This window comes from Carassius gibelio, chromosome A7 (genome assembly GCF_023724105.1).
Source record: "Carassius gibelio isolate Cgi1373 ecotype wild population from Czech Republic chromosome A7, carGib1.2-hapl.c, whole genome shotgun sequence".
NCBI classification, from domain to species: domain Eukaryota; kingdom Metazoa; phylum Chordata; class Actinopteri; order Cypriniformes; family Cyprinidae; genus Carassius; species Carassius gibelio.
In genome coordinates, this window is record NC_068377.1 from 36,174,117 (window position 1) to 36,186,495 (window position 12,379).

General features: G+C 39.3%; 1 protein-coding gene across 1 annotated transcript; it reads left to right on the forward strand.

Moving 5' to 3' along the window:
* Positions 1-10,957: 10,957 nt before the first annotated feature.
* LOC128017408 (endonuclease domain-containing 1 protein-like) lies at positions 10,958-12,379 on the forward strand. Its single transcript, XM_052602785.1, has 2 exons — positions 10,958-11,248; positions 11,535-12,379. Exons 1-2 carry the CDS (start codon positions 10,970-10,972, stop codon positions 12,051-12,053), a joined length of 798 nt encoding a protein of 265 aa, XP_052458745.1. The 5' UTR covers positions 10,958-10,969; the 3' UTR covers positions 12,054-12,379.

The window sequence follows — 12,379 nt, forward strand, 5'->3', positions numbered from 1 at the left end:
AACATTGCAATTCTACAGACTTGACAGGTTTTCCTGAGACTTTTTTCTGAGACCTGGCTGGCTGGGGTTGTACTGTAGTTTGTTTATCAAGTCTAACAAACTTGATCTCTTCTTTCTGCTTCCCCTTCCCTTCTTTGCACAAAAAAAAAATTAAAAAAATCAAATAATAATCCAATGTCCAAACATAGCAAATAATGATTGAGTCAAAATAAGAGGATCGATATTATTTAAAGAATTACTTTAATTTGGTTATGTTTTCATATCATTCACGTGTCTCACCAGTCTGCATGCTGAATTGTGACATTGTGACTGCATCCCTTTTACAAGTGTCAATTAGGATAGTACTTTTCATATAGACCTTTTTTGCTAAAATTATCAATGTAAATAAATACACTAACAAATAATGTAGCTATATTAAAACTTGAACTTGAGATTCATACCGGGGCACATGCCACTGTAAAAGGGCAACACCCCTTTATCAAACCATTGTGATTCTGTATGTGTTACTAGAGGCCGATGCTGAATCCTCAAACTGATCAACCATATCATCAGACATGCTGCAAGCCATGTCAACCAAGCTTGCTTAACTTTCTTCTTTCCTCTTTTTCCCAAGCATAAAGGTGTCCAAATGGTGTTTTATGTCCAAGTTACCATCAGTCTTCTTCTTGGCGGTTGGCAAATAACTTTCGGGTGCAATGCCATCACCTACTATACTGCAGTGTGGACCAGAGTGACTAACAGAACTATATATATAAAAAAAGAGTTCATATTTCATGTTGGAAAGTTGTAATGCTTAGAATTTAATATGATTTATATTTGAGTTAATATACTAGAAGTATATTTACAATGTTTAGTCAGTTAATTATTTACACCTTTATGTGTTTACATATTTAATGCAGTAAGGATATTCTGATGAATCTGCCTATCTGATTCACTCACGTTTATCTCAGTCTAAGTCCTTGGTTAGTGACGTCACGTGAAAGGCTGTGTTGAAGGAAGTGTTGTTGTTGTGACGGTGTTCAGTAAAAAGTGCCGCTTGAGTAAGTCTTCTGTCTCCATTCTGCTGTTCATTATTATAAAGAGTGATATACCGTACCATAACCATACCACCATACCGAACCCTCACGTTACATTTGGTGGCAGCGTGGTGTTATTTTGGCGAGTTTTATTCCCACGACCTGTGGATGCGGTTTTTTTTTTTTTTTTTTTTTGTGCGCTATCTGGATTTTACACTCTTTGAGAGCAGTGCATTAACTAGTGTGGAGATATTAAGGGACTATTGCGGTATTTTTTTTTGTTTACTTATTTATTTATTTTTCCACTTTATGTGCTTTTTGTGAGTTTTGGGACTGGACATTTTGTCACCATGTCGGCTGATGAAAGTGAAACTGTGCTGCAGTCTTCCCCCACGCGACGACGGCGAGATGCTAACGTTACATCAACAGGTGCTGTTTCTCTAGCCACATGTGCTGTCTCAAGTGCCCTTAAAATTGATCTTCTACCTGCCATTAAAGGAGATGGGGCTGAATCATTCACAAGTTGGTCTCTATGTTTTGAAGTGGCAGTGCAGGCTGTGAGTTCAACTGATACAGATCTGTATACGGTGCTGGCTTCTGTCCTCCCTATTCGCCTAGCAGATGCTGCATTTCTGTATTGGGACAGCCTTCCTTCTTCTATCCAGAAGGACTATGATTCAGTAAAGGAGAAACTCAGGGACGTTTTTGGACCAATATACTCCCTGCCATTCTTTCAGACACATGTGAATGCTCGACCTCGTCGACCAGGTGAAAGTTTGGATGTTTACAGTGCTAACATCACTCGTCTTGTATTAGAAGCCTTTCCCAACTATGACCACAATGCACTGGAGCGTATCGCCAGCCGCTGTGAGAGGGCGCGTGCAGCGCTCCAACTGACAACTGTAGGGTCTCCACACTCTCTAGCTTCAGAGCAGGTAGCTATGGTTCGTCCTAAATCTACTGATGATAAGCTTCTGCATGCAGTTGAGCAGCTGACTCTTACTGTCAACAGCTTACAAAGTGAAGTACACCTATTAAGAGAGAAACACAGCCTCCTAGCTCAGCGTCTGGACTCCCAAACTGAAAGGTTTTCCTCTGATGATGCTCGATACAGTGCACGCAGTGTCTCTCCACAACCCTATTATAACAGACAACATCGCAGAGACAATTACTCACCTAAGCAGTATCATAGTCGTGATCCAGGGTCCTGCTATGACCGTTGTCCTCCTTCCCCTGTTACTCAGAGAGACTGTAAATGGCATGACAATGACAGACGTGACCAGCATCGCTCTCCCTCACGCCAGTCCTATCAGTACTCCAGGTATGGTCGCCATGACAAGGATGATACGAACAGATACAGACGCAGCCCTAGTCATGCTCAACAGGGAAACAGGGATGCCAGTCCACATTCTAGAGGTAGTGTTCGCTTCAAATCTCCTGAACGATATCCGCACTCTGATTCCAACCATCAGGGAAACTTCAAAAATGACAAATGTGCACTTTAATTGACTCTGGTTCTACTGTTTCCATTGTGAGCAAAGATTTTCGTAACTCTCACCCAGCATTGAAAAAACGCCCCATGACACCCTCCTCTCTGCCAGCTCGCTCAGTCGATGGACAGTGCCTGGACATTTTAGGCAAGTTAACGATTGGTATCACACTTGGACATCTTGACGTCAACAGGACTTTGATGTCAACCTTTATGCCATTCCAGACCAGAGCCATAACAGTAGCGAAATGTCTGTTTGAAAACTTCATCTGTGAGCATGGTATTCCAGAAATGCTTCACACTGATCAGGGATGTCGGTTTGAATCTGACCTGGTGAAACATCTGTGTGACCTGCTGTGCGTGCAGAAAACACGAACCAGCCCATATCATCCTCAGTGTGACGGCATGATTGAGAGGTTCAACAGGACACTTATTGATCAGTTAGCCAAGACACTTCTTCAGCAGTCTGGGGAATGGGATTACTGCCTCAACCAAGTTGCTTTGGCTTACAATACCAACCCACACTCTACAACAGGATTCACACCATTCTTCCTCACACATGGTCATGAAGCCAGGATGCCTGTCAACATGCTGTTACCTAACAACACACCATCTTTGTCTATTAAGGGTTCTCCTGCTGACTATGTTGCACAGTTGACACAGAAACTTCAGTCCGCTTTCAGTTCTGCTGCATGGAACAGAGATTATGCCCACAATCAGCAGGAACGACAGTATGACAAGAGTGTTAAGCACACTCCCTATGTTCTGGGAGACCTTGTCTGGTTAAATGACCCCACTACAGCAAAACAAAAACTTGCTCCTCACTGGAAAGGCCCCTTTGAAATATTAGAGTGCCTAGGATCTGATGTGGATTCTCCTGGAGTGACATACAGGATTCACTATCTCCTGGATCAGTCTGATAAGTCCCAGATTGTCCACTACAACTGTCTCAGACCCTACTATGCTCCTGTGCCAGATTGTGGACATGAGACACCTACACGTGACTTTTTGCAGTCTCAACTCCCTCATTTGACTGCATTATCAGGTGCTTTGCCCTTTAAGCCTTTAAAGTTTGCAGCCACGAGGAGCTACACCTTATCTGGCCAGGGCAATACTCCCTCATTAGTCCCTCCCACTGGCCATCCACAACCCTGACCACAGCCCCAAATCCCGCTCTCCCCTGACTCAGTCTTGCTCCCTCCTTTGGCCCAGTAGGCCAGTTTGACACTGTCCCCTCCTCTCCTCAGGTGTCTGGTTCTTTGCTACGCCTTTGGAAATGTTCAGTTAGACCTCCAAGATTCCTTAAGGAGACAGTTGGTTTATTGCTGTGGTGACTGTTACTTGTTTATCTGATGGGAAACGGGGACGTTTCTTTTGTGGGTGGGGGAGGAAATGTAAGGTTTAGAAGTGGAGTTCATATTTCATTTTGGAAAGTTGTAATGCTTAGAATTTAATATGATTTATATTTGAGTTAATATACTAGAAGTATATTTACAATGTTTAGTCAGTTATTTATTTACACCTTTATGTGTTTACATATTTAATGCAGTAAGGATTCACTCACGTTTATCTCAGTCTAAGTCCTTGCTTCTGATTGGTTAGTGACGTCATGTGAAAGGCTGTGTTGAAGGAAGTGTTGTTGTTGTGACGGTGTTCAGTAAAAAGTGCCGCTTGAGTAAGTCTTCTGTCTCCATTCTGCTGTTCATTATTATAAAGAGTGATCTACCACCACATACTGAACCCTCACGTTACAAATATCATCGCTTCACCTTTATTTCGCTATAGAGTAAAAACACAACCGCCTACATCACCGCCATATTGGCCCCAGTAGTTTTCCACTTTCTGCCCTTGTGTGAATTTCCCGCTGAATTTCACGTGATTTCATCAGAATCACGTGATGTCAAACAAGCTATAAGAATAAGAAGTCGTTTTTTTTATTCCACTTGTAAGGAAGCAGAGCTCTGTGGCAGACTGCTGGATCTAGGGGGTACAATTTTGAGGTAAGAAAGTAACTTTTTATAGCTTTATTTTGTGATGGCAATGTCTGATTTGCATGTGCATTCATGTTATTTAGTTATCATTATGTAACGAAAAACAAGTGGTGTTCAGTTGATTAATACAATAGTGCCCCCTATTGAAAACATCACATCAACCTACACTACACACATAATTAAGACCCGCTAATCCGTCCCTATGCTCCCCGACTCCCCTTTCTTATACCTATCGCCCTTCTCACACCCTCACCATTCATTCTCTCATACACACAGAAATAAATTAAAACACTTCCCTCTCCCCCGGTTTACAGGACCCAGCCGTGGGGTAGAGAGCAGTCACTACAGACCGTCAGGGGGAAATCATTCCAATAAGAGACTGCGATGAAGTTCACCGTTATTTCTAGTCCATATCTATTCAGAAGCGAGAGAAACACTCAAGTCCAATTATAGCATCATTCATCTCCTTAAGTTAGCGTGACAGTCGGGCAAAAACGCCAAACCAACAATCCCGCGAGGTAATGGTGACTCTAATAGTTAACCCCTCCCTACTAACTCAACTCACTCACACACAGGAGTCTAACTAACTGACTATCTTTATCTCCGGAGGACCTATTGTCCCCGAGAGACAGCCAAACGTAACCCCACAAGTCACCCACCAGCCGCTGCTACATCTCATGCACCTCCTTTTAACAAGTCCTTTGATGTGGCAACAGGTGAATACAATCAGAGCAAATCACATAATCACTGGATAACAACATTCTACAGTATTTTGTCACATCAGGTCTTCCTTACCCACGCCAAGCAGCAGCAGCCCAATCAAACATTTTATTTTTTTTCATGCTTTTTCCAGATGAGATCATAGACATTGGAACAGGGGGGGCTGGGGGGGCGGCCGCCCCCCTTTCCCCACCCCTCTCGGGGTTACGCCCATTTCACACATACTCCGTAATTTTTTAAGCACTCATGTTAACGGATTCCAGCATTGCACATGGTTGCGGTCCGTCAGTGCATTCCAGGAGCAGTGCTTCAGCAGCAGTGCGGCGATCATTTACGTACCCAGTCTATTAAAAATGAACATGGATTGACACAGAAATGCAGTCATTTCACAATAAATGTATACTAATTAAAGCCTACTGTGTTTCACACGCAACACGAGTTTTGGCTTGATTTGAAACAAGAAAAAGAGCAACTTTAGAGAAACAAGGCAACATTATATATTGGATTGCGTGTAATAAAGATTTAAATGCAAAAAAAAATGTTTGTTCGTTGTTTTTGTTTTCCGTTGTTTAGGGCTGTCACTTTTCTGAAAAAAAGCATTTTCAATTTTTAAGACATGAGGGTTCATTGAATCGATTTTCCATGTAAAAAGAAAAGAAAGACGTTTCCTTTTTCATTGCCAAATAACAAATGAACGTAAAGAGAGCACTGGAAACACACAAGCCAGCAATATTTCTTATTTATTGGCATTAGAGCTGTAATTGGGCCTTAAAAATTAGGCCCGACAGGACCGGAGCCAGACAGGTTTCGGCCGAGCGGCAACCTCGCACTCTCTCTTGTGAAGCCAATAAGGAAGTGACTAAAACTGCAATTCATCGACTGACGGCTTGAAGCTGGCTGCAGAAGAGAGTCTGTCCCATAGACTCCCCTTGTTAAAATGCCCAACTTTACAGCAGAAAAAAAACATGTTTGGTCTATATTGCTAATTTTCTTCATGACAACTGTGAGGGGGTGATTTTTTTTAAAACTCATCCGTTTAAAATATATTAAGCCTTAAAGTTCTGCATAATTAAGGGCGTAGCCACTTGAGTGACAGGTGGATTGCCACTGCTGACAATGCCGTCGCGCTGGGTGGGCGTGGCTTCAGCAATCAGCTCCCACCTTTTTGCCCATTTTCGATTATCCGGAGAGTCGCTCGATGATGCGCTGCCAAGATGGCGACGGCCCGCTCTGCACTCTTTAGGCTTCAAAACCGTTATTGAGGAGTCTATGGGTGACGTCACGGACACTACGTCCATATTTTTTTACAGTCTGGTTTTGGCCCGAGCCTGACAAGTACATTTTGAATGACAGCTTTTTAAAAGCCCGAACCCGTTTACAGTCCAACATTCAAATATGCGTGCACACACACAGCTCTTTTGCCTTTTGTCAATAATGAGTCATCTATACATGTTTTAACATGATTTATTCATAACTAACGTAGACGTTAAGGAGCGACTCACGGTTGGAGTCCTTCAGGACAGCTAGGGTCAGCCACAGGTGTCTGTGAAGGACCACCATGACCCCATGGATCGACTGAAGGCTTGAGCGGAGCATTTTATTGCTATCAATGCAGTCTGTTACCGTTCACAGGTTTTACTTGGCGGGTCTCCCAAAAGCTATTGTTATGGTTTTATTGTGTTATTGTTATTGTTTAACAGTTATTGTTATCGTTTTATTGTGCAGACCATGACTGAGACCAAAACGGCTGCTTACGGACATCAGGGAAGAATGGAACCCTCCTCCAAGTGGCGGCTTGACTTTCAGTACCAGTAGTTAAGCTTCCTCTTGGCAGTTTTCTCTGGAGCATCCCAATTGAGGTCAAACTCATTAACATCTCTTGCAAGGACCCTGGCGAGCTCCTCCTGGATATGTGGCAAAATTTTAGCGTGTGCTGAAAGACAGGGCATGGAGGAATGTCTTCATAATTGCTCGACAAAGCTTTCTATTAGAGGGGTAGGGTTAGGGGTAGGGGTAGTGCCCCTTTCCAGCACGCCCTTTGTTCAATGCTCCTTGTTATGTATTTTATATGTTTTGTAGGTGAGGAATGATAATTTTTTACTGGAATCGACTGTTGATGACATCACACAGGTACTGATAGCACACTTATACAAAATACATGTCATCCCCTCTCTTAAGTTCCTAACTATCCAGCTTGTAAGTGTTATTTCACAATATTTATAACAGTTATTACAAAATGTTATTACATTTTTTAACATGCCTTTTGTAAACAACTATAGGTGTAAACTCTTTATCACACAATATTTTTTAATTAAACAATTACACAAACTAAGTAGAATCTTTTGTTTTGGTTGTACAAATTATTCAAAACAAAATCTAAATTCAAGAATCGCCTTAGTTCACGCAGGACACATCAGTCATGCTCGCATCAGCTGATAGTATGCTGTTCCTGACTTTTACCAATCCAGTTTTGACACTTATCACAGCAGTCCCCATTCTCCAGTATCTCTTCTATCGCATCACTGCTCACAAATCAACTCCCTCCTCCAACCCCAACTCCACCTAACTGAAACTGTAATCTAATCAGATGTCCCCCCCTCTCTTCTTCTTTTACAGTTCACTATTGCAGGCATTTTCTATCATGTACTTTGTATTTTCTACGATTTATGTAAATTGTAATTATGAATGCATATACTGGATCTGTTCTGTACCCCTTGCTGCTCTCCTCACTCTGTCCAAGCATGGCCTCATGGACAGGTGTGGGGAGTTTTGCTCAGAACAGAACCATACTGTGCCAACGCTAACTGTAATACTATACAATTGTAAAGAATATACTTTGACGAAGTGGACCTGACTGAACTCAGAAGGATCTTTGTTCATGTTTTTTTGATGATTACTGCAGCTTGCCAGACAAGTCCATGTTGCACTTGTAACTTCTTCCTTTTATTTTTAGATTAGCCACAAATGAGGAATCAGCCCTAAGATCAAATAAAGCAATTTATAAACTTCAAATAATACCCTTTCGGTAACACTTTCTATGAAGCCTGTATTTATAATATATTATAAGGGTATTCTAAAGGCATTATAATGAATGCATAATGCATTATAAAAAACAAAACAAAAAAAACTTTACAATATGTTACATCAACTCATGAATAATCATATCAACAATTATAATACATCATAATACTTATGTATCTGTGGTTATAAGTTTAAGAGTATGATTATTTATAATGGACACCATATTAAATCTACTTAATTTACAGTATAAAGGACTGTATCATATCTTGACATTGTCTATTTAAGATCTGCAGAGTATCTTACTACAGCTTGTGAGTGGTTAGATGTTGAGTGGCATTTGAGTCTTGTAAATTTATTGATATGAGCTTAATACTCCAACTGAAAAAAAAATGCAATGTTTTATATGATTACATTTTATTTTCATGTTCCCCTCAATCAATTGACTATAAGCGACTTTGCAACTACATGTCAGCTAGCTCTCATTAGAGTATTAGTATGCTCAAGAATGGTAGACTCTAGTATAGAATAAGTTGACATACTTTCAAAGACACTTACATCAGTTTACCTGTTGGTTGCCCATCAAAATAAGTATTAGCATATATTTACAGTAGCAGACATACGAATACTCTGATGATGACCCCTAGTTGATAGTTGCAAAGTTACGTAACAGCTGTCTAAAGGGTACCATCAAAATAATCAAACTGATATTACAATAAATAGTTAAAAGCAAATGTGTCATATAACTTATTCATCTGACCTGTTATCTGATCTTATGGCTGTTTGAGTTTAAACATTTTTATTATTATTATTACTACTACTTATAAGTGGTCTTTGACTGTTTTAAGTAAAATAGCATGAGAAAAATGGCAAGATATGAGACTTATAATACATTATAACTTGGTTGGTGCAACGTGTGCATTGTGTTATAAATCATTATACTCTTAAGAATTATAACCACAACTAAGTAAATTTGATAATTTATTAAAACTGTTCTTATGAATATTCATGAGATGATATAGGACAAATATCAAAACCTTGTCCTTGATTTTACACCCAGAAATCATCATGGGTGCTTTCACACTAGCCCGTTGTTTCAGAACCAGGCACATTTCCCCCCTTAGCTCAGTTCAGTCTGAATGAGGTGTTCTCAGCTCGTTAGAAAACAAACTGGAGTGGTTTGGTTGTAGAGAGAAAGCAATCTGAGCCAATGGACCAGACTATATCACAATGTATATTGGGTAATTACAGTACGTTAGTTCCGTGAAAAATATTAGCTTTGTTGTTTTGTTAAAACCTCAAAATGAACCTGTGAATGTCCATGGATGAGGACGTCTTGGGTGAGCAATAGTTTTTTTGCATTTGCCTCCAACTCTGGAATAGCCTTCCTGATAATATACGGGGTTCAGACACACTCTCTCTGTTTAAACCTAGATTAAAAATACATCTCTTTGACCAGGCATTCTAATAATATATCTCATAGTCTTGTACCTAAGTTATAACTGATCAAATACACATTATTATTCTTTAGCTTGGGTTAAACAAATCATGCTAATCAGCTATGCTAATTATGTCTCTATTTGTTTCTCTGTTTTTGCCATAACTAGGATGTACACAAGCTTCAGTCTGGGTCCAGAACACCTGAGAAGAGATGATGCTGACCCTCAGATGATGCTAACCCTGAAGCAACATACTACCAAACTTTGCTATAAGCTTGATTACATCATATAATAATTGCTGTTAATAGTGTTCATCATCTGTTTGATTACGTCTCTAATTGATTTTTCTGTACATTTCTGCCATATGTGCATTACCTGACAGTCACCATTGATAAGCTGCTACTACTAAATATTGTAGAAACTAAATTTTCTGTAAAGTTGCTTTGCAACGATTAATATTGTAAAAAGCACTATTCAAATAAACTTAAATCGTTTTTGGGGGACAATACGGTGACTGAGGTAGGTATCTTGGATTTCATGGCCACAAATACACTGAGCAGTTTCGTCAGACAGTTTTGGGATGTCTGAGAATTTAGAGTAACAACCAGCAGACAGTAAGCAATCTGAATCACTGTAATGGAACAGATCTGTGGCAGTTTTTGACCAGGGTTTTCCTGGTATTGGATGTGGTATCATTGGCTCTCTTTGATTATTGCACAGAGGACATTGGGAAACAAACTTCAATTTGCACGTTATAGAATCAAGATATAGATCAGAATATGGAAGTGAAACACTTAATGCAATATTTTTATGAGTTCCTGGCTCTTTTGCACAATATAAGGTTTTGACACATCATGAGAACTTGATGACCCACACAAAAAATGAGTTACAAAGAAAACTTTTTATAGTTTATGGACATGATGTGCAATGTTAGAAAATTTATGGAGTAAGATGGAGTATATAGAAAAATGTGACTTGTTTTACTGTGGGATTGCATAATCATTGTGTTTTTTTGTTATTGCAAAAACACTTAGCTTGAAAGGCTTTTTAAAGATTTACTTTGGCAGAGAGGGACGAAGTGGCAACAAGCTAGTGAAGACCCAATAGTAGGTAATATGAATTTTTCACACTGTTAAAACAATATCCGCTCTTTATTATACAAATGACAAAGAATGATGGATAGCGCAAGTCAATTTTTTAATCTTCTGTCATACAGTATTACATTTATTTTCTGTTGTTTTTTAATATTATTTAATATTATTTTCATTAACTGCTTGCAGAGAAATTCATTTAATCATGATGTTCCTTCGTCTGATGATGGTATCAGTCCTCTCTGGTGGTTCAGCTGAAGTTGTGCGTGATTTTCGAGAGAAATGTGCTGATATTTTTGCAAATGGAGCTTCACCAACAATACTTCACGGACATCAGTACAAAAAAATTTGCCAAACTTTGAAAAAAAAAGTGTATTATGCCACACTTTATGATACTTACAACAAGATTTCGGTCTACTCTGCCTACAAGTTTAACAAAGGCATCCGTTGCAAAAGAAAACACCTATGGAGCATTGAACCTCAAGTAAGAATATTACTCTATGTCCACATGAATGTTTTATGGGGTATGTTTTGGTATGTTTTTGAATTAAAACATATTATTAGCCATAAAATGTAATCATTGGAGTATAATTAATACTCATTTAAAAGATTAATTATCTCTCACAGTGTGAAAAGTAAAAAACACACAGATGTTCCTCCATGTAGTCACATTTTGGTGGCAAGTTTATCTTCCATAATATGACAATAATATGACATTTCCTTAAGACTTCTTTTAATGTGCATTTTCTTGCTTATAAAAAATATTACAGCTTGATAATCCAGGAGAAGGACCAAATATGGTACCTGACTGTTCCAGACAATCATCGAATCAAGCTGTCTGTGATGATTATAAACGCTCTGTCTATGACAGAGGTCACCTGATGCCAGTCTACCTGGCAAGCTCACAGGATTGTGCTGATGCCACCTTCTCTCTCACCAATGTTGCTCCACAAAAACCCTGTTTTAACAGAGGTCAATGGAGGATACTAGAAGAAAAAATTGCTAAAGAACTGACCGAGCGATGTCTGTCGAGAGAGAACACTGCTTACCTTGTAACAGGGGTGGTACCAGGTACAAGTAAAATAAAAGAAAAGGTGAATGTGCCTAGTCATTTCTGGACTGCATACTGCTGTTTAGACCATAACAAGGAGTGTCAAATCTCAAGAGGATTTATTGGGGAGAACAAGAACACTGCTCCTAACAACATAACAGTGAATAAGTTACAGGGAATTCTTGAAAACCTGTATAAAGTCAGATCTTTTCAGTTGTTTAGTACAAGAGCCAACTGAAGGTTTTTTGTTGTTGTTGTTGTTTTTTTTTTAAATTCAGCAGATTTATTTGTTGAATTATGATAGTCCTTAAAGAACACTCTTAAAAATAAAAGTTCTTTATTGGCATTTTGGGACAATAAGTAATTTTTTATTCTTAATTTTCCTTCTCCTACTATGTAACAATAATCATATAATCAGAATCATAGCTTTACACACAAGGCTGAACTAAGGATGTATGCCAAATGCTTTAACAGAGAGATAATGTATATGTAGTTGTGATTTCTGTGTTCTTGTCCACTTCTCCTCTGACACTTGACTAAGCAACATTAATAAAAGACTCTACA